The 22898-nt window shown below is 34.2% G+C and overlaps 1 protein-coding gene across 2 annotated transcripts in view; it reads right to left on the bottom strand.

Moving 5' to 3' along the window:
- Positions 1–272: 272 nt before the first annotated feature.
- Positions 273–22898, bottom strand: part of LOC110035757 (DNA replication licensing factor MCM4) — a 23386-nt gene continuing 760 nt past the window's right edge. The window contains exons 3-19 of one of the 2 annotated variants that reach the window (XM_020740042.1): positions 22654–22896; positions 4949–5077; positions 4374–4455; positions 4163–4295; positions 3727–3798; positions 3489–3617; positions 3254–3367; positions 2949–3161; positions 2760–2858; positions 2436–2596; positions 2253–2349; positions 1524–1685; positions 1366–1446; positions 1199–1277; positions 978–1114; positions 661–711; positions 273–572 (exon numbers count right to left, since the gene is read on the bottom strand). In XM_020740042.1, the coding sequence (XP_020595701.1) occupies positions 498–572; positions 661–711; positions 978–1114; positions 1199–1277; positions 1366–1446; positions 1524–1685; positions 2253–2349; positions 2436–2596; positions 2760–2858; positions 2949–3161; positions 3254–3367; positions 3489–3617; positions 3727–3798; positions 4163–4295; positions 4374–4455; positions 4949–5077; positions 22654–22896 (2057 nt within the window). In that variant the 3' untranslated portion in view covers positions 273–497. Of the gene's footprint in view, positions 573–660; positions 712–977; positions 1115–1198; positions 1278–1365; positions 1447–1523; positions 1686–2252; positions 2350–2435; positions 2597–2759; positions 2859–2948; positions 3162–3253; positions 3368–3488; positions 3618–3726; positions 3799–4162; positions 4296–4373; positions 4456–4948; positions 5078–22653; positions 22897–22898 lie in introns of those variants that run through there. The other variant, XM_020740040.1, reaches the window with a different exon arrangement.

The raw sequence follows: 22898 nt of genomic DNA, 5'->3' as shown, positions 1-22898 counted from the left end.
AGTTAACGTCGAGTAAAAATGTTTGAAGTGGCAAAATCAAAACTTCGGATTTTTTTTTTTTTTAGATTTATGGTGATAGGGATGACGCCTCCCACCATATGGACCTTTATTATTGTTTCGCATATGAATTTGGGGTTTAATGAAATCATATTATGTGAGCCACTATTCTCCACTTATAAACCTCTTCTTTTCGGCATAATGAAATTTTCTACTTTGGCTGTGATTTTTCCAATTTAATGTTTTCCATGTAAATCCTTGGTACAAAAGCTAGAAAAGGCAATTTAAAATTAATAGGCACTTCATAAAATATTATAAATAATAAACAACTGGTTTCGTTCATTAACAGTAATTTGCTCAACTGCACTACAACTCCAGTTGGGAATCTCCAATATATTTAGTAATAAAAAAACTAGCAACATTTCAGCACATTCAAGATTCTATGTATATCTCTGCCTTCAAATTCTCACTATCGATGACTAAAGAAAATGAATGTCTAATCATATTCTTTTCACGCTATCACCAATTAGAACAACCATCCCTTCGCTCATTAGAGTGGTGAGGGCATTCTTCAGCTGCAGTCAGAAAAGCAACCGCTTATTTTTCGCTCGAAAATGGAAGCAAGCCGCGTAAAAGCATTCATTCCAGAAACTTAGAACTTACATCATGAAGTTGGATTTCCATGGAGCTTTGCTTCCTCAGCTCTTCCAGCAACTGCAGTTGTATCAAATTATATGTATTACACCAGCTAAAATAGCAACCTATGTATTTACATACGTAGCACACAAATTTTATATATTTACATCTCATAACAAAATTTTCATACTTACATACACAGCATTTTGGTGATTATATAATGTGATATTAATGATTTGAGTGTTATGCGTGTAAATATGAAAGTTTAGGTGTGAGATGCAAATATGTAAGAATTGTGCACTATGTAAATAACCCTTTTTCTACCAGAGGAAGACATAAATCACCTCAACTACTCGAGTTGGCGATACTCCGATTTGCATTCTGTCCATTATAAGGTTCCGGGTTGCAGCAGCCAGGTTCTCCCGTCTGATTCTTTCACTCGCAGAAATCCCAGTCATTATAAGATCCATGTCGATCGTACCTTTCACAAATATATGATGGTTAATTGTGTTTTAGCTTAATAAGATAAGTATCTGTAATTTTCAAATTTACATAATTCAACTACCTGTTGCATGATCAGTTGCTGACTGCTGCATTGCAACTTCCAGCAGCCTAAAAGCCTCGATCACATCCCATTTTTCGACCTGAAATTTTTGTATCAGTGAATCTACCAAAATGACTGAAAAACCAGATAACCCTAAGAGAACAGGCAGAAAATGTGGATGGGACTACCAATTCAGAGAATCGCATTCGAGCTAGAGCTTCGCTAAGACGAATTAAGCTCTCTATTTGCCTAGCTGTTGCTGTTATAACCTATGAAAACAACTCCTATTAGCAGATTTCGAATCAAAAGAACCCATTAAGATGAATATAATTGGTTATTTTCATACCTTCTTACTGCTTCCTGGAGAATTTCCTCTTTTCCTCAACTCAACATAACCACGGGTTAGTTCTTCAGCAGCTTCATCAGAGAGTATGGGATGGACATGCTTTCTTGCATAGCTAATATATGCAATAAGAGTAGAAAGATCCACAGCATCCTGCACTATATTCTGTCAAAAAATTAAATATTATTCAACTCCTTTGCATGGAATATCAAATTTGAAATATAATTCACTAAATAATCACCAAGCAGTTTAATTCCAGGCCCAATTTTTGGTTTGGCTAAAAACAAATCCAATTGAACCAAATATTTCTTATGAGAACAAACACATTGCATGGTGAATTCAAATTCCATTGTCACAATCAGCAAGTCATAAAGAATAGAATGAAAAAATTAAAGATAAGTTAAACTTTAAGCAAGTAAATGCTCGCCATTTTCCTCCAACATAAACATGCCGGGCCAAACACCATAGGTTCGCACATAAATACTTTCCTAAGTGAAATATTTGCAGACTTGATGAATTAAAGCCAGCAAGTGAAGATTCAGTTCTGCAAAAATATTGATTTCTTTTGTATTTTTGCTATAGGTGAATCTTCAATGTTATTTTATGTAAATTTTCCATAAATCTCTTGTTTTTGATCGAACTATTATCAAGGACTTGTTGCATAAAACATTTCAAATTCTTCAAACAAAGTAACATAATCAACCAATATGGAAATAATGTACAACTAGAAACCTCAGGGTCTTGAAAATGCAAAGCAACAATATGCTTTGCAAGCTGCCTATCTGTCTGTTCGTCAGCTTTGTCCAAAATTAGGTAAATCAAATCAAACCTGTAAATGAATGAGAATGTTGATTAGTGAAAACAAAAATCAGGTAGTCAAATAATTTAACTGTATGTTTATAGTAGTACACTTGCCTGGAGAGTAGGGTTGGAGGAAGGTGAATGTTCTCGATGACTGAAAGCCGAGGATTATAACGAGATCCACTAGGATTTGCACAAGCCAATACAGATGTCCTGGCATTCAAGGAAGCAATTATCCCAGCCTTTGCAATCGATACTGTTTGTTGTTCCATAACCTACACAAACAAAACTTGTGATTTTTATCTCGTTATTCCGTTAAAAATAACTTTCGCAAATCAAGGAATTAAATTTCCAAAATTTCTGAAGTCTGTCAATAAACAAAATTTCTTGGTACTTCTGTAACTCAACAAAATAAAATTTCTTCAACATGACACAAACCTCATGCAACATACTTCGTGCATTTTCCGACATCTTATCGAACTCGTCTATACAACAAACACCTTTGTCACTGAGGACAAGTGCTCCGCTCTCCAAAACCTTCACAAAAGGAGAAACAAAAAGTAGTTCATTATAAAATTCTACAATGGTATAAAGTAATAAATAGGTTGACGAAGAAATGCATCATACCGTTTCACCGGTTTCCGAGTCCTTCGTGACATATGCAGTTAAGCCAACAGCAGAGCTTCCTCTGCCGCTAGTATAAATGCCACGTGGAGACAATTTATGCATGTACTGAAGCAGCTGGGACTTGCTGGTTCCAGGATCTCCAACAAGTAGAATATTGATGTCTCCACGGAAGCTTGCTCCGGATGGTAGTTTAAGAGCATTACCACCAAAAAGCTGAAAAAGAATGAGATTATACATAGAATGACAACGTAATTAGATAAAATGTGTTGCATCAGAATAACAATATCAAGTAAGTTGGAGCCCACCTGACAGAGAAGGCCCTTTTTCACATCATCCAATTCCCATATATTTGGAGCTAGAGACCTTGTCAGCGTATCATAAATATCAGGTAGCTTTGAGAGCACTTTCAACTTATCGATCTGAAAGACAAACAGTGATTGATGACCAAATAGAAGAGCACACTATCAAAAGATCACATGAGGGAAGAACATTGATCTGAATGGAGACGCAAAGGAGGATTTGATGTGGGAGAACATTCACCTTATCTTGAAACTCTTGTGAAACCTCTGCAGTGTCAACCCCACTAGAATTATTACTGCATTCCATGGGATCGTCCACATGTAGCCTTGACTTGTCAGTCATCTTTAAGTGGAGACAATCAATGTATGTCTGCTAAGAATAGTTAGTAAATAATATAGTTCTTACAGAATTATGTGATGTAACAAGTTTTCATCATCCAAGGAACCACAAGAAGGAATATAACGACAGTGTTGCATACCTTGAAAATAGATTTAACAGTTCTCTGAGTTGGTCCCACTCTAACAGTCATAGCTCGATACACCCCAGTAATCTGTTACCAAAGTAAATCAAATAATTATGAAATAAAAGGATAAAATAGAAGAGAAGTGTCAAAATAGCCCCCTAACTTTTTTTAGTGGGACCTTTTAGTCCCAGAGTCTATAAAAATGTCAATTTAGTCAAACTTTTTTAATATAGGATGAAAGATTATTTCAACTCCAGTCTGAAGAGTATGAAGTTTAATTGGACACTTTTATAGATTCTCGGACTCAAAATGATCCCATGTAAACATTCAAGGGACTATTTTGACACTTTACTCATAAAATATTAAATCAACTCATGAGAACGTTGACGGCACTAGAAGAAAATCACAGAATAACGTTCAGCCAATATATGACCATTATGTTGTTTATTACCTCAACCCTGTCTCCAGGTTTCCCTAAATCCGCCAGTTTGTCATGCATAAGAATGCTGACTGTGTGCGGAGTTCCACCTTCAGGAATCTCATCTGGTGTCTCCTGCAACTTAACTATCTGCTTGTCTGCAAATCTAGTATTCCAGTCCCCAATTAAATTCTGAAAGTAGGCTCAACAAATGAAAGATGATAGAATTGTGAAATGGAATAACCTGCATCGATTATGGACCAATGCCATGGAGTTTGTGGCCAAACATTCCTGTCTTCCACACCTAGTTGGCTCATTAATTCGCCCTAGCAAGCAAATCAAGTGGTGGGAATAAATAAATAAATAAATAAATAAATATATATATATATATATATATATATATATATAAAGCATATAATAATGCTTAAGACATGATAATGTTTATGGTTTCTCATAATATATGTATATTGATTCAGTTAGGTCGATGATTGGGTGCGGTTTGTGTTCTTAATTTTAAGCCATTGTCAACTTAAATTCTTAGCTGATTTTTCATTCTCCATTGGAACCAACAATTCCATTATTAAGTTAGTCTACCAGTGAATATTGTTTTGTAAAATCCCCTTCCGTTATTCCACAAATTGCGCAGAATTGATTACAATAAATCATAAACTTTTTTAAATCTATATCATAGAAGAAAGTATGTTCTTTTGTTTTTATTTGCAATTTACAAACATAAATTTTTGATGAAAGAGCACGCCAATGACATAGTGAAATGCATATGCTAATTAAGTTTTTTGAGAAATTATAAGAGAAGCAGACCTCGATCCACCATAATGGGTTCAGAGAAGTGGCCACAAATCAGGCACCTAAAAATTGCCTCTTTGACCTCAGGTATGATAGAGCTGCATCGAATGATCATTCCCTTCACCGACACCATCTTCTCAATATCTAAACATATCAAACAGAAAAAGAAGAGAAAAAAATTGCAAATGAGGAAATAAATTAGTAAATTAAAAGAAGAAACGTGTAATAATGCAGATAGGGAAAAACAAAACAATCAAAGTAATATTACAATACCGGCAATAGAAACAACACCTTCACACGTCATTGATGAGTAAACAAAACTATTAGAAAATCCATACTATAACCTACGCTACAATCATATATAGTAGGAATCCTTTTAACTCGTTAACATGATATTACATTCTTATTCAGATATTTTCATTTAATGTATTTTCCTCATCATTATCTTGTGCTACCTACATATATAAAAATGCATGTATACCATAAAATACGTTCCATGAATCAATTTATCATATTTTGATATCAAAGCCAGATTACTTTTGATCATACTACATGATCTTTAGAGCCACACTGATCTTCTATGCAATATCCAAGCTCACACTAATCTTGTTCTCTATTAACAAATAAATCGCTTGCACTCCTTTCAAGCCGCTCATGACACCATGGCACTTTAAACTAGTTTTTCCTGCAAAAAATTCCCACCCATTTCAATAAGCTCTACTCTATTATCACCTCCGCTATGAGGTAATGACATGTTCACTGCCAATGAGCTACATCTCATCCTAAATCACCTCAGCGACTTCATCAATCACTTGAAACTTTACTCCTTCGTTGAGTCTAGCCACACATTGGTGCTGTCTTACTCAACTTCCTCCAACAAGATTTAGTTGTCCATCTCTAAATGATGATAATGTCGCACAGTACCATGCATGAACCCCAATCAAAACGACATGTCTTCAAAGCAACATTCTCTACTTCCTATAGGTCCTCGTTGTCTTCAATACTTTCTTGCTAGTTCAAACAAAAATCTACCATACCACACCTCCTCTCTTATATCTACAATATTGCATCTCCTCCCAAGCTCAAAAGCCCACAAATCTTTAATGCCGAAGGCCTCAAATCATTCTTTGCATGTTTGCTGTGTAACCTCTTATGAAGAATGAAAGTAGACTCTTAAATATTGAGGCAACTTTTGGACCGCAATTTTTTGCTCCCTGCCTTATTTTTTTCTCATTCTTTGTTGTTATGTGATTCCTAAATCACGTCTTTGCATTTTGGTGCTATGCTTTTGGGTTTTCAGTTTTTCTGCTTGCTGCAATTGGAGTCATTGGAATTCTCTGCCTGAATAGAGATTCTCCCAGACTTCTGTTATGGATCTGTTTCTTGCTGAAATTCTAGAAACTATAGACAGAAAACATGCCGCCACAAAAAAAATGTTCCAAGATCTAATCAAGAACTGGGAACTGGTTGTTGAAAACTTGCAACGTGAAATCACATGACTACAGAAGCGGCTTGCGGTCTTGGAGCAAGAAAATTCAGAAGATCAAACTATTGAACCAGGAGTTGATGCGGTGGAGGATGAAGAATGTGAGCCCCTTCCACAAGAATTTTCCAGTGATGAGGTGCAGACCATGTGTGCATGGAGGAGGGAAAGACGCTGCAAGGTTGCTAATTTTAGTTCATGATTTTAAAAGCCGACTAGATCAAAATGAATTTAATAGTTGGCTAACATTGTAGAGTGAATTCTTAAATTTAAAAAATAAAATCCCCAAGAACAAATTGTTAAGATTGTAGCAATTAAATTAAGGAAATATGTCCTTTGGTGGAAAAATGTGAAGAGAAAGTGGCAAAGAGAGGGTCGATAATCACTTGGAGCAAGATGAAGAAAGAGCTAAAACATAAATTCCTTCCATAACACTATTGACAAGAAGTGTTTATTCAGCTACACCACCTTGATGTGTATAATATGTGTGTATTATTTCTATATTATTTACCTTTATTTGTGTTATGTTTAAGTTTTATGTAGGTATTTAAGTGTTTATGCAATATAGAGGTGATAGGTGATAAAGACAACATGGGGAGCAATGAGCTAAGGTAGAGTTCCTACATCCTAAACTAGTGCCCTTGTGTCAGTTCTAGGTGTCTAGGTGCTTAAAGGAAGAGCCCCATGTGTCACAACATTAGTATTAGACGCCCAAGCGTCTGTCACAGTCATAAGAAGACATCGCCCAAATACCTGGCACACCTTCGACCCAACTAAACATTCACCACAATGTTGATTTCCACACTTAACACAGGGTTGTATAGTGCTACCGCCAGCCTGGCTAACACCTCCACCAGTGTATGACTTCATTTTCTTCCCACTAGACTCTCCTCCTGAATGAAATGTTGGTGTCACTTCTTACGAACTCTTCCTCTTGTGCATGTCTCTACGCTTCTGAGTCCGTTGGAAATCAATCTCCACTACCAGTGCCAGTTAAGCGTAGTTATATTTTTTTGCGATTTTGAGTCGGTTTGGGCTGCAAAACATATAAAAATCATTTGTTTTAAGGAGACCAGAGATATTTTTTGTTAGGAAAGAGGAGGGGGTTGCCTAGAGAGAACAAAGGTAGAAGTCATACAACAATTGGGAGAGCATTGAAGGAAGCGTCCTGGAGAGTGTTTGTGAGCGTGAGTATTGTTGCCTTGAGTAAGAGTGAGTGTTTCATGTTAATTTGATTCATTTTAAAAGAGGAGAATTCATAGAAAGCACTGTGCAAGCCCGCAATTTAGTGGATCAAGACTTGGAGAGTGTTCTTGTTATAAAAGTTATTAACTTTGATTTTGGAATAAAATCCATGTTTTGTTCATCTCTCAAGCTTAGGAACTAAACACTCTCTTCCTTGAATTGGCAATCTAAGCAATTAGAACTATCCAAGTCGTGTGATTATTGAATCTCGTAAAACAAGCCTTTTGCGCTAACTTTAATTATAAATTGTTTTAAAAGTTATAACAGATTTTGATCCAGTACTACGAAAGTAGGTTAGTGAAACGATTAGGTTAACATATGCAATTTTAGAAGAATAGGGATATGGATGGTAGAATAAGGTAATCACACAGAAAAATACAAAAACATGAGGGATTTTTTGCATGATTTAGGAAACGAAATAGTAATATGAAACCCCAAGATTTATTCTGACTTTAGAAAAGACTAAGAAATAGTGTTGTTCCTGATTGTCGAACACATTTGAATCATGAGGATAATTCTAGATTTCCGAAGTCTAATTCAAAGGAGTTTCTCTCACTTGATAGAAAGCCCTAATCATTCAATCAAATTTTACTTCTGCAGAATTAAGATTATACACTTTAAAATTCACAAAATTTCAACTTCGAGCTAGACTTAGGACTAGTAACTAGAACTTTCACCTTCTATGAAAATTAACAAGTTTCTAATGGGGCATAAAATAAAAAGTTACTTGAGCGATATATATACTTACGTAATTGATGTGTGCTTCACAACATTATAATATCAAATTTTTAGTTTTGTTGCAAGGAAAAACGTTAAATTCTATTTTAGGAGAATTTTATATGAACTTTACAAATTAGGTTTGAAAATCATAGTCAAATTATCTTTATGTATTATGTTTTGTATTTCTCAATATGCATGTTGTTATTCATATTGTTGAAAAATCCAAAAATACTTTGCCTTCTTTTTTTTTAGCATGCACGTTATTTACTTTAAGTGATTTTTTATTTATATATTATGTATCTTGCAAGTGCATTTTCTATTAGTTTAGGGTTAAGTACTTGTTAGTTGTAGGTGTGTATGTGTAGGACTGGAATTGTTAATTACTACCATTTGACCATGAAATTGAAAAAACATCTAAAAAATTAAAAAACTTACAAAACTTGAGAAGGAATGACTAAACTATTTTAGAAGGCTTATACACTTATTGAAGAAATGAGTACAAACATTTTTTAATGGTCCACCAAAAGAGCTAACCTTAAGAAGATAACAATGTTCACGATACAGATGTGCTAGCAATTATGACTTCACAAGTAGCAACTATATCCAGGAAGTTAAATAATTTAAGATTTAATCTAGTAAAATGATCCCTACCAAGTGACGAAGTTGCAGATGGACAACTAGGTGATCTTAGTATTGCTTCTTTGGAGCCATTAAATGTTACAACAAATAGACACAACAATCTTTATCCCAATATCCATAAGCCAAGTTGGAAGAATCACTCAAATTTTAACTAGAATAGTAATAACAATATGTAAAAAACCAGCAGTGGGGTAGCAACTAGCTTAGTTTTGTAGGAAATTGGAACAATCAGAGCAATAACAGCTCTAACTTACCCATCTAAATTCACTTTCAATCCTCAATTTAGGAAAAAGAAATTGTCTTTAGAAGAATTGATAATGAATATGAGAAATCAAATATAAAGTCAAACTACAATCATAAGGAAAATTGAAAATCAATTAGGGCAATTAACTAACTAATTGAGTCAAAGACCGCAAGGGAAGTTACCAAGTAATACATAGGTGAATTCAAAAGACCAAAATGTGAAGCAATGTAAAACCATTCGACTTATGAGTGGAAACGAACTTGAGGAGCCTAGAGTAGAAAAGCTTAGAGGAGAGAGTTGGAGTTTAAATCTATGTGACTGATTAAAAAAACATTCTCAACTCCGGAAAAACACATTCACCTCATAAGAAAGAGTAAGTGAGAACATTTTTTTTTCTCGAAGATTAATAAAAAAAATTAGATCAACAATTTATATGTTTTAAGAAGTCTAGAAGCTTGCCATTAACATATCATTTGCTAAAACTCTTGGACAGATGCCTAACTTTTTATTAACTTATCTCTATAGTTCTGCCCATTATTCACTCATAAGGTCTTGACTTCCTGCTTCCAATACTTTGATTTTCTTTGTTATTGTTTAGGGATGTTGTGAATGTTTATGTTTATGTTTATGTTCATGTTCATGTGACTTCATGTTTTATTTTCTTATGGACTACTGTTTCATGTAATAGGTATGTGATTTAGATGTAGTGATTCTGGCTGTCTATGATGTGTTTCTCTTTTTATTGAATATTAATATTTCTAATTTGCTATGTTCCTTTCCCTATAAACTTTATACTAAAGTAATAGTAGATATTTAAATCTTAGAGTTCCATTAAAAAATGATAGATTTAACTAGGATTGAGTATGATTTAATAATAGATAAAGAAAATAAAAAAAGGTGACATGGACGTTCATGAAGTTTTAAAACTATTAATAGCTTATTAATGACTAACTTATAATTATAATTAATTGCACTTCTATAGATGGACATTTAAAAACTTAAACTAGATTGAGTACATGAAAAAATAATTTTTCAAATATATTTAATTTAATAACTAATCAATTCAATATACTTTTTAGTTAGTATCTATTGAATTACAATCCATTGAGTTGAGTTAGAACGAAATTGAGAGTGAACTAAAAAAGATTAGTATTCAAATTTAAAAAAAAAAATAAACGAATTTAGTGATCCTCTTTAAAAAATAAATGAAAAAAAATCAAAAGAAAAAGAAAAATTAAGAAAAACTCGAGTTATAATGAAAAAAAATATTAGGAGCTTTTAGAGAAGCTTAATGCTAAATATGAAATTACAAGCTATCTCCTTTTCTAAAAATCAGAGAACAAAAAATTTCTTCAACTCTAAATTCAGATTATTGTATTCAAAATGATAATAATTGAATTAATATTATTTAGTTGTTAGCAAATTTGAATTATATATTTCAGAAATAATTTTATTTCAGTAAAGCAATCATAAGATATTTAAGGGTTATTATATCGAGAGAGTTTTAGTATAAGTTATGTAAGGATTTTAAGAGTTTCAAAAAAAAATCAAGCTTAAGAGAAGTTTATGCATCATGAATTATTTATTTATCTAATTACTGAGAAACACTACAATTCTAAACTATAATCTACCATGAACTTTCAAAAATTCAAACTTTTAGGTATTGAGTAACTTGAGAGCAAGTAATATTTCAATTTGGGGCAATTTGATGTGTATAAAATGTGTGTATTCTTTCTATAATATTTTTATCTTTATTTGTGTTATATTTATATTTTATGTTAATATTATAGTGTTTTATGCAGTATATAAATGATATGGTGATAAAGACACCATGAGAAGCAATGAGCTAAAACGGAGTGCCTAAGTCATGAACTAGCACCACTGCGTTAAGTCATGAGCGCCTCAGTGCCTGAGGCTAGAGCCCCGAGCACCGCAATGCCAGTTTTAAGCGCCCAGGCATGAGAAGACGAAGTGCCCAAAAACCTGGTGCAAGTGTCAGTTGCCCAAGCACCCAATCACATGGAGTTAATGATTTTTCATGGTTTCAATTCGATCTGCCAAATTTATAAAAATTGTTTGTTTCAAGGAGATCAAAGATTTTTTGTTTGGAAAGAGTAGGGGATTTATTGGAGAGAATGTGATACCATCCGATGTCAAAATCGGCACATTTTTCAACAAAAATTAGGGCAAACACAGACTTTTATTGCGATAATTCAAACAACTCACGAATACAAATAATAAGCACCTACAATTCTAGAGGTAGTCATGTCTCCCCATAGCCCTAGAGATAACAAGCCTATCTATACTTAATAATAATAATAATAATAGTAATAATAATAATAATAATAATAATAAAAGAGTAAATTGTCCTTAGACATAGAAAAGACAAATTTTCCCTAAGACTATGCGCTCTCATAACGATACTCCCCCCCCCAAAAAAAGCACATTTTCCTCAAGGTGAGAAAAATAATGAGTGTTCCTCCTTTTCCCTCACAACTTGTCTCTTTCTTCATTCTTTGCTTCTTTGTCTTGCACTATGAGAACTTGTAATATTTGATCCTTGCAACGGTGTCCTGGGATAAACTTTTCATCACACTGGAAACATAACCCCCGGCTCGCTTCTCCCGAATCTTTCTCCCAGTCATGGTCCATTATTCATGTTTCGTGCAGCCTCCCTCTAGACTTCCATTGTCTGAACAATTGGCATCGTCGTGGTTGCAGCAATTCTATACGACGCTCCATTTGTGTTGGTTGCTCATGTTGGCTTTCTTCATGTTGGCTTTCTTCATCTGGTTCTTGTCCTCCACCATCTGGGCTAACTCCAAAATCTCCTCAATCACCTCAACTTAGTCGGAGTGATGCCCGTATGTAGGGCTTTAAACCCTTCATGAAATTCACATCCAGTCCTAATTCAAAAATCCCCCAAAGTTCTCCTGACAATAGTTCAAATTCTCCCTGTATTTCATGGTCGTCCCCTCCTGAGTAAAGGCATGGAACTACTCGTGTAGGTCTCCTTCCCAAATTCCTCGGAAATAGTCCAACAAGCAACCCTTAAATTCATCCCACAAATGACTAGGATATCTAGCCTCTCTTTATTGAAACCAGGCTAAAGCTTTCCCCTCCGAACACAATCCTATCTCCATGAGTTTCTCCTCCACATCTAACAAATTCACCGCGAAGTATCGCTCTGCCCGATACACCCTTCTATGTGTGTCTTCCCCCTCGAAGATCGGCATCTTCAACTTTCCAACTCTAACATCTTTCATCCCAACTTCCTCTTCCTCCGCTGTTTCTCCCCATGTATCGAGGGAAAAAATCTTTCTTTCGATCGTAGCCATATCCCCTCCAAGAAAGAAAACCTGTACTTTATGTCAGCGAACCTTTCTTTTATCCCCGATTTAATTTGATTAATCTCTTCCTCTAATCTCTTATCCAAATCATATATTTTATTAACTATTAATCTTCCCATAAAAATTTTTATCACCAAAAAGACGAAAGCACCTGTGACCGTACGTGAAGACGATGCAGGAAGAGGCGAAAGAAGAAGTTTTAGGTATGACACTTCCTAAACTTCTTGATGTTTCATGTGCTTTTTTTTAATGTTGTATGAAGTGGCTATTAAGAGGTGTAAAAATTTCGAGGAGAATTTTTACAAGTAGGAAAGATCCTAACACTCAATCTTTTATCTTTATCATGCTATCGCATAAAAGATAAAAAAAGTCATATTGAGTATAGGAGTCGTATCGACTAGAAGTTGTATCAAGCAGAAGTAGGATCTTTTAACAATAAACGAAACGAGATCGGGAAAGGCAACTAAAGGATCGAAGGAGTACTTATGTGCATGATATTTGAATGGCTCGATAGAGGAGAAAAGGTGGTTGAGGATCAAGGTTGTTCGGACGCGTGTAATACCGACAATGGAAAGAAGACAAACCTCGTGTGCTTACAGCAAAAAAATTGTCATCGTTTGACAAACCAAATTGGTTTGAAGGACTCCTTCGACAAGTTGCTGTGTGGGAAGAAGGCAGACGATTCTTGGTGCATGGAATCGAACGAAGAAGGAAGACTTGACTGACCATTTTGCATACTAGGACAGAAATGAACGCGCTCGTTTGAAAAGTAAAAAATGAAGGCGCCAATTGAAAAACTATGGCAGAGATGAGTACAGTGGCATCTGATCTCAAGCAGGTTGTTGAAGCCGAAGGTTTTGCTGAGCAAGAAGGCTTTCGCTTGCAAGTTTACTATGGATTTCAAAGCACTAATTTGAGCCGAAGTCTTAAAATCGGGCTCAAGCAATGAGGTGGAGCTCAAATGTTAGACTTTTTCTTGTATTCAAGTTAGCATTTAATCGCAAGTTTAATTTTTATGTTATAACATTTTATAAGTAAATATGTAATGGCATAAATGGAGTATATATAAAAAATAAATAAATTAATGTTCAATTGTAATGATTATGAAATTAATAAAAAGGTTTGTATAGTTAAAGAATAACTCAATACATAAAATATATTTGATTTTACTTAAAAAGAAATATGATTCAATTTATATTATCATAAATAAAACAAAAGAAATTAATTTTTAAGACGTTTTAAATAGAATAGTAAGATTTAATTATCGTAATGTAACAATAATAATTATATGAGTAAAGATTATATGCTAAGAAAAAGTTGATAAAACAATGAGAACTTTGGAGCTTGTGGGGAGTACTCATGTTCATATGCTATAGTAATATTTTATTTTTTCTCGACGAAACGCATTTACTATTACTGTTATTAGTTATATTTATATCATTGTATACCTCTGATTTATAGTTCTATTGATTTTTTTTTTCATATTATAAGAATGACATTTTCATTTAGCACTATTTAAATTATCATAGATATTAATATTGTACAAAAATATTTACCGTTGTACAAATGAGACTAAAATGATTATTATTATATAGGTTTTGTATAATATATTTGCATGTGCATCTCTAGCTATCATGAAGTTCACCTCCTTATGGTACTAACGAATGAACACTAAGGTGTCCATACACATAAATGAAAAAGAATATTGATGTTAGCGTACTTTAACTAACACAATTTTTAAATGGTGCTTGTGTGATGATTTAATAGATATAAAATGATATAAACATGTTATTGACGTAGTAAAACACATTTAATATTATAAAATATCGTGAACGATCAAATTCATAAACAATTAAATATTATATATTGATTTAATAAAAATTTAACTAGCGATTCTTCTTCTCTCGTCACCTTATTCGGCCACCATTAGGCTATTAGATAGAAATTATTTTTCTCCTTTACATATTAAAACATACCAAGGGTTAGTTATTTGGTGGTTGAAGCTTGAAAAAGGGGGTAGGTGCTGCTGAAATCATTTCTGGATTAAGTGTGACTGCTGCTCTTGGATTTATGTCACTCTTCTTATTCTCCTTTCTTTAAGCCAGACAAGGTGTGTGTGACTTACATTCCTCTTTAAGTTAGTGATTTCTCTCTTCTTGTAGCTGCATTTTTCTTTTCTTTTAACTACTTGTTACTAATGTTTGCTGGATAAATTTGTTCTAGCCCAAATGCTTCTCTCGATTGAGTAAAAAAAAGAGGAAGGAAAGGAAAGAATGTTCATCTCGAAATTTTTTTTAATTTGTTTGCTAGTATTTAAAGGCATAGCTTCCCTATTCTATGTTTCTTTTTTTAGTTAAAAAAAAAAGAGAAAGGTCCTATGTTTCTTGCTTTGCATGTTTGTTCATAAAAAAAGAGGAAAAGAAAAGAAAAGAGAGTAATGCTTTGGTTCTTCACTTTTGAAAAATCTTAGAGCCTTTTATGTTTGTTTACAAAGCTTGGAAAGTTGTGGTGCCTTATTCTTGAAAAATCTGAAAGTTCTCATATTCAACTTGCAAAGTTTACAAATTCTTTGGTGCTTTACATTTGAAAAATCTTAAATTTTTCAAACTCTATTTGGAAAGTTTGGGAGATTGACAATGCCTTACTTTTGCAAAACCTAAAAACTGTGTTTTATTTGAAAATTTTGGAAAATTTACAAATGTCTTGGTATTTTGCATTCGAAAAATCTGAAACTTTTCAAACTCTATTTGGAAAGTTTGGAGAGTGGCAATGCTTTACTTTTGCAAAATCTGGAAGCTTTTAGTGTTTTATTTGGAAAGTTCAGAAAGTTTCTATGCAATACATTTGCAAAAGTCTGAAACTTTTCATGTTCTATTTGGAAAGTTTGTTCTCTTAAGCATGAAATGTTGAGCATGTGTAGCATAGCGGTGGCTTTTTTTTTCTCGCTTCTTTGTTTTTCATTTCTTAAATTATGAAAGGGATTTGCACTACTATTGGGGTTAATTCGTCCACCATTTTTTGAAACGTTAAAATGCCGCATTTTTTTGAAAAATTTTGAAATTATAATAGTTTTGATGTTTGAAGATTTGAAAGTCTTTGGAGCTTCTTTCTTTTTGAGAATTTGAATTATTTCATTGGGGTCTTCTTTTAAATACTAAATTGGAAGTCCCAAAACGTTACTTTTACATCATTTTAAATGTTATATTCTTTTTCCCTGAAAGCTTCAAATGTTCTTTTCTAGTCCGATTTGTTTAATGTTTTGGGAGTTGATTTGATTATTTATTTTTGAAAGAATTTAAAAGCTTTTAAACCGCTTTACTTGCAGTTTCTCTTCTAGCTTTGTTGATTTTGTTTAAGTGGGTCGGACACCTCCGCTTATTTGGTTTTGTTTTTCTTTTTCTTGTCAATGTTTAAGTTAAAAATGGGAAATTTAATTTTTTTCATGATTAATTCACGCTTGTAAAAAAAGGGGTAATCAGAGGGGAGGGAACTAAAAAAACATTGATAATTAGCTTGTGGAGATGATTGAAACCCAAGGGGAAATAGGGTAACAAGTCATTCACCGTTTTTTTACAAAAGAAGGATAAAATTGTAATTGTGAGAATTGTTGAGAATTGGGAGAAGGTAAGAGCTTAAATGATTCAAGAGTTGGGGCATGAATTGAAAGATTAGTAGGCTATCGATTAGGACCCCTAAGCACTGGTTAGACTTAGGCCCAATTGTTTTAATTAAGATTGAAGCACATTTCATGAACCTTTTTGGCAAAAATTATAGGTTTAACCTCTAGGTCTTAAGAGTATGATAGTGAGCTAAGTTTGATCTAAAGATGTTTGAGGATTAGTTGGAAAACACTTAATTGAAGATAGAACATTTTAAAACATATTAAGCTCAAGTTAAAGTGTAGACTTCCTAAATTTTAGGAGCACACCCTAGGTGAGAGTTCGTCTACCTAATTTTCAAATGGGTACTGAAGCTAAGCACCTGACCCTAATTCATAGGTTAATTAAAGCAATAGACAGGATATGCATTAGGTTGTGGTTCATAACTGATTTAATTAAATCAAATAGTGAAATTCTCGTCATAACTTAACCTAAAATGAAATTCAATGCTCCGAGAATTCAGCTTAAATATTGCACTCAAATCCTCATGGCAATTGAAAACATTTGTTAAATGTCGCATATGTATCACGGGGCTAGAATAAGTCAAGGGTCTAGGTGAAAATAATTAAATTTCCCAACAATAACCACCCACAGGAATTCGAGGTAGCTCGCCTAGCGCGACGTAAATCCTCATACTATTTTTAGGTCTCTGCACAACCATGTTGTGTAGCGTAAGTCCTAACTCGCCTAAGGTTCCGAGATTGTTGTGTGGGAAGACGTAAACCTCATATCTCTGCGGGCTATTTGCATAATCGGATATTATGCACATGTAAGTCCCAAATAATAAAATTGGCAGGATTAAACACCTAAATAACATTATCATCAAAACTCAGCCACACAATAGGATGGTTGGGAGGTCACTGCGATTTTTCCTCAAGATCTGTGACATCCCCTACCTTTTCCTCCCTTTGAGCTCCTGAAAATAATTGTCCCCTATATGTTCCTTCGTTTGGACTCCTGAAATAATTGTTCCTATTGGAGTCACTCTCACTTGCCTTTCCACATCCTACCGTGAAAGCCTAAACCTCGAATTCTTTAAGACTGGTACCTCTGATCATTATCGAGTTTTCTCAAGTGACCCCCGTCATTCGGGATGTAAATAACTATAGGGGCTTGCCCTATAGAGAACTTGGAACCCAGGTAAAATAAACCCTATTTAACATTTATATTAAATAAGAGTACTTGTCGGTCACAAATAAAAGGTTCGTAGCCAAACGAAAATCACAAATCTCTTAGTTTGAAGGATTGGGAATAAAATTGACAGGATTAAACACCTAAATAACATCAACATCAAAACTCAATCACACAATAGGATAGTTGGGAGGTCACTGTTGTTTTTTCTCAAAATCTATGACATCCAGTACCTTTTCCTTCCTTTGAACTCCTGAAAATAATTTTTCCTATTGGAGTCACTCTCACTTGCCTTTCCACGTCCTACCGTGAAAGCCTATATCTCAAATTCTTTAAGACTGGTACCTCTGATCATTATCGAGTTTTCTCAAGTGATCCTCGCCATTTGGGATGTAAATAACTATAGGGATTTGCCTCTATAGAGAACTTAGAACCCAGGTAAAATAAACCCCAAGTACTTGTCGTTCATACATAAAATGTCTGTAGGTCAAACGAAAGTCACAAATCTCCTAATTTGAAGGATTTGGTCCATTACCAAAGTATACACTTATCTTACGGGAAGGTATAATGTTCGCGGTATCATACACAATTATGCAAATTATTAGACGAATGAGATCCATTTGGTCTCATTTTTTCAAAAATTAAAACATACTACTTTCAAAACTCAAACTATATATCTCTTATATTAGATTAAATTTCAGAAAATAATTTTAAACTTTCAAAAATAAAAAAAAATTTACAGATAATAAGCTAACTAGCCAAGTTCTACAAACCCTAACTTGAATCGTTATCTCATGAGCAACTCTTTAAAAAAAAGGTAAATGTAAAGTAACCTCAAAATATTTTAAATTTCAAGACTTTGATTATAAACTATTTTAAAAAAAAAAAATTTAATTTGTATATCATATATTTTTTTTATTATTTATCACCTAATTATTCATTATGTTTAATATTTTATTATAGCACGGGCTTGGACTAATATCTTTTCTAATAATAAACAAGGTGTACTACAAACGCTCTCCCACTTAAACTCGTAATGCCATCATTGTGGATTCCACTTGATACCATCATTTTTTTTTCCACATTGTGGATTCCACTTGATACCATCATTTTTTTTTTCCAAGACCATCATTTTTTTTTCCATGTCTTCATATCTCATATTCTTGTCTATCCATTTCTTCATTCTTCTTGCAGTCTTAAGTAACGTGGCTCGAACTAACTCCCTTTGCTCATTCAAGGATTTGAAGAATTTGAAGGTTGGTCTTTCTCTTTCTTATTTGGTTGTAAGGGAGAGTGGCACCATGGAGCAAGGTTTTATGGCTAGCGACTAAATCAACGGTTCCAGCTCGGTCTGTTGAGCTACCTTCCTCTTTGATGGCAGTTCATTTGATGATTGTAGTGGGGAAACATCTTTAAAATCCTCAAGTACTCCACCACTTCCCTTGGCATAACTTTTTGGGGCTTTAATTCTCAATTTAGGCATGAAAAATAACCACGTAGCTCTCCTCATCTCGTCTGATGCTCTTCTTGAATTGAATGGCCAATAACATTTTGGCTTTTGACTTACTAGTTCTTGTTGTCGGTACCAAGCAAGCTTGGTTGCCCTCTATGACGCACACACTATTGGCGAAAAGGAATTAGGAATGCTCTTGCTTGTTCCAAGAATTCTAACCCTATACAACTTTAAATCATCTATTGGAAAAACAAAGAAGACTAAAGGACATGACCACGCTCTAATACTGATATTTACTCCTCTGGCTATTCCATGGATCAGCCTTATAGCTGAATTGACCACTTTAATTAAGCCTCCTCCTTTAACCATCTGCAAACTCCATGTTTTTCCTTCTTCAGCTGAGATGAAGTTGTGAGAAGCATTTGTGTCAACCATTGCTTTTGTGCTCTTTCTGAATATTACCACCTCTACAAAGATTAACCCCTTTGCTTGAGGTTTTGTTGGAATTTGCATCTCGTTTGTATATACCCCACTTATGTTGTCATATCACCACTTTCTTCCTTTTTGAATGCTTGCAATGAGAGAGTTTAGAGCCTTCTTCTGAGGGCATTTCCTTGCCCAATGAGGTTCTCCACAAAGGAAACAGTTGTTATGCAGTTTAATTTTGTTTTTCTTGTTAGAGTTCCCCTTGTTTTTTGCCTTTGATGGGGTCGATTTGTGAAGAATCTCTTCCTTGTGTTGAGACTTATCTCCCCCGTTTTTGAAATAGTTACTCTTCTTTTCCTATGCTTTGTTGACTCCTTTGTATAGTCAAACAAGTTCTCCGCGATTATGATGGCACTAGCGAGATATTACATTCCATGTCTCTTAAGCTCGGTCTTCACCCATTGTCGAAGTCCATCCATGAAGTTGAACAGAGCATCCTTATCAGACATGTCTGGCATTTCAAGGATCAGGCTAGTAAACCCCTTAATATACTTTCGAATCGATCCCCTTTGCTAGAATCTTCATAATCGGGCTCTAGCCACATCCTTCGTGTTCTTAGGGTACAGTTGTCTCTTTAGCTCCCTTTTGAAGTCATCAAAGGTAGATATGATGCACACATCTTTCTTAATGTCTCCACACATTCTTCTCCACCACAACACAGCGATGTCTTAGAAATAAAGAGTTGCAAATTGTAGTCTTGTCACTTCATCCATAATCCTCATCTCTCCAAAGTATTAGCAGTGTCCTTATAGGAAGTTGTCTACCTCCTTTGCAATATGAGCTCCCACAAAACTCTTCGGTTTTGGTACTTCAATGTGTTTGGCTTTAAAAGTATGATTACAAGTGGATATTGTTAATGTTTTCTTGCATAGTGAAATGTCACCATGCATCTCCTCCAAGCTATCACGTCGATTTTTTATCTCTTCTTAATGAGATCGTTGTACATTGAGGAGCTCCTCCATTAGATACTCTTGCATCTTCACCGATTGCTCTTTCATGGATTTCTCCAGTTGAAAGATCATACCTCAGATTGTGGAATGGATAGTGATGTCCTCCTCCTCAAGTCCATCCATCTTTTGGCAAAGATCCTCTATCTGGGCCTTCGTGTCATTCATTGCCTCCTCCACTCGAGCAGGCAAGAATCAAAACCATGCATGATCTCCTTCAACTGTCCATGTGGGTTAGATGCAGTATGATCTCTTTGCTCCTGACGGTCTCGCCTTTGTTGAAATGATTTCACAATAGTGGTTTCTGACTCCATTACATACTCTTTGACGCTCTTTTGTCGTATACCTTCAAACTGAAGCTCTGATACCATCACAGACTAACTTATCTCAAGTATCTCGTGCGGCTTTAGTATTCTTCCTTGGCACTAAACCAGCCTAACCCTCACAAAGCTTGGGATTGTAAACACAAAACTCTCTAGGAAGAATAGTCGAGAGAAGTATTGAAGAAAAAAATATTTCACTAAGAAAGAGTGATTACAACACTTGAATGCTTGGGAACCTTGGATGGTTCTTGAATTGATCCAAATGAGGGGAAGAGACTTATTTATAATCCTCCTCAAGTCCAAGAAAACTTTCTAGATTACATTATTCTTTACATATACATGCTTTTAGAATTTTTCAAAATATTCTAGAATTCTCTGGAAGCTTGATTGTTTTAGTATATTTCTGGAATTATGTAGAATCATGTAGAAATCTTTAGAATATTCTCCTTTTTTTCTAATTTTTTTCTAAAATGTAGTGGAATCTTCCAGAGTCCCTTGGATTGCTCTCTACAATCTTGGCTTCTCTAGAATCTTCCCTTTCCACGATTAGCTTATCAATTATTCTTAAAGATGACGGAGTGTGATATTGAGCTCAAAATTGATTAACTATCACGCTTAAGCTCATGTTGAGGGTGGATTGAGGTTAACCCAACTGGTTTACACCCTTATTAAGGTTTGTCTGTTAGAAGGGAAATAAAGTGATACGAATAAAAAAGAAAGGCAGCTACAAGATAAAATCAAATAGACAGTTTATTATTATTATTATTATTATTATTATTATTATTATTATTATTATTATTATTATTAATGAAGATGGATATATGGATTTTGATGAATACACATCTAATTTGGAGTTGCAAACAAGTTTCAAATTAAGTAGGGATCGGCGAGCATGATTACTTATATGTTATTGCAATAGCCTTTTTTGAGCATTCTCATTTCCTAGTGTATGTCGGTTTGTGTCATCATCTAATGTTGTCTAGATAGTCTGCATGTTAAGACCCGGATAATATTAATGTCTTTCTTAAGCAAATTTGACATCTGGATATGATGTTGTCTATTTTATAAACAAGTGATGTTTGAGTAAGTGCAATGGCAGCCGACGCAAATTTGGACTGCACGTGCATTTTTATATTGTTGGATTCATCCTATTTGATCGAATCAATCATATAAGATCATTTTTAGGGTAATTTTGATACTTTGGATGTGTTGTTGGAGTCCATTATGTGGTTGTGCAATATTTTAAATGATTTTGAACATGATTGAGTTATTTTGACCCTATTTGTGCAATGACATGTTATTCTAATGTTATTGTCTCACTCGATTGAGTCAATTGTAGAACACATATGTAGGTCAACATGCAGCATAAGAATTCTCTTTCTTCTAATAATGGTGAAATAATAACCATACTTTTAAAAGTATTCTAAAATAGTGTCTTTCTAAACAAATTCTAATATACAATCATAAAAGTTAACATCATGAAGATGACATCCTAAGAAATAAGCGTGATAAAAATTTCATATTGACTGCCTGATATTAACCTAAAAGAATATTGCATTGCATTTTAAAATTAACCATTAGATTGACCTTAATTGCAAGATAATAACACTACCTATAACTCAATTCAAAACAAATAAAATTCGGGAAGTCTAAAATTGACATGTAAGAATAACTAGACAAGTAAAACAAACAATTATCCATTGATGCGGGCAAAACAAATCAAGCAGATGTTAATTAATTAATCTGAGTTTAAAATATGATTATGAGAGTTGGTTGAGTTGCATAGCATCAATGAGAATGGCATGACAATATAAACAGATATAGGGGCTGACCCCTGGACAGATGTTTGGGTTTGGCCCATATACAAGTATATAAATATGGTTGAAGTTGCACCACTTTAAAAATCTCCCTCTAATAATTATGCAAAAAAAGAATCATTAACCTAGGGAGTCATACAGCGCGCTGAATTGCTAATTATTGTATCAGCCAAGAGGAAATTAATAAGCTAGAAAAATGACAATAGAAGCAACGAAGTCATACCAGAGGGGTTGAGGTTCCTCATGGAAATCGAGGTTTTGAGGTGATAAATCCTTGTTTGAATATGCTTCTCAAACAGAGGTTCGATTCTAGCGACTAAGTCCATAAGCACAATGTCAAAGATTGCCAGAACCTCGAGCGGATACCTCACCATCTTTCCATACAGATCAGGATCATAATCAAACACATCGTGTGCATCCACGTCCAGTGACTCCCCTCCCTCCAGCTCCAATATCCGGGGAACCGCT

Source organism: Phalaenopsis equestris, unplaced genomic scaffold (genome assembly GCF_001263595.1).
Source record: "Phalaenopsis equestris unplaced genomic scaffold, ASM126359v1 Scaffold199687, whole genome shotgun sequence".
NCBI lineage: Eukaryota > Viridiplantae > Streptophyta > Magnoliopsida > Asparagales > Orchidaceae > Phalaenopsis > Phalaenopsis equestris.
This window is presented reverse-complemented; position numbering and strand designations above follow the sequence as displayed.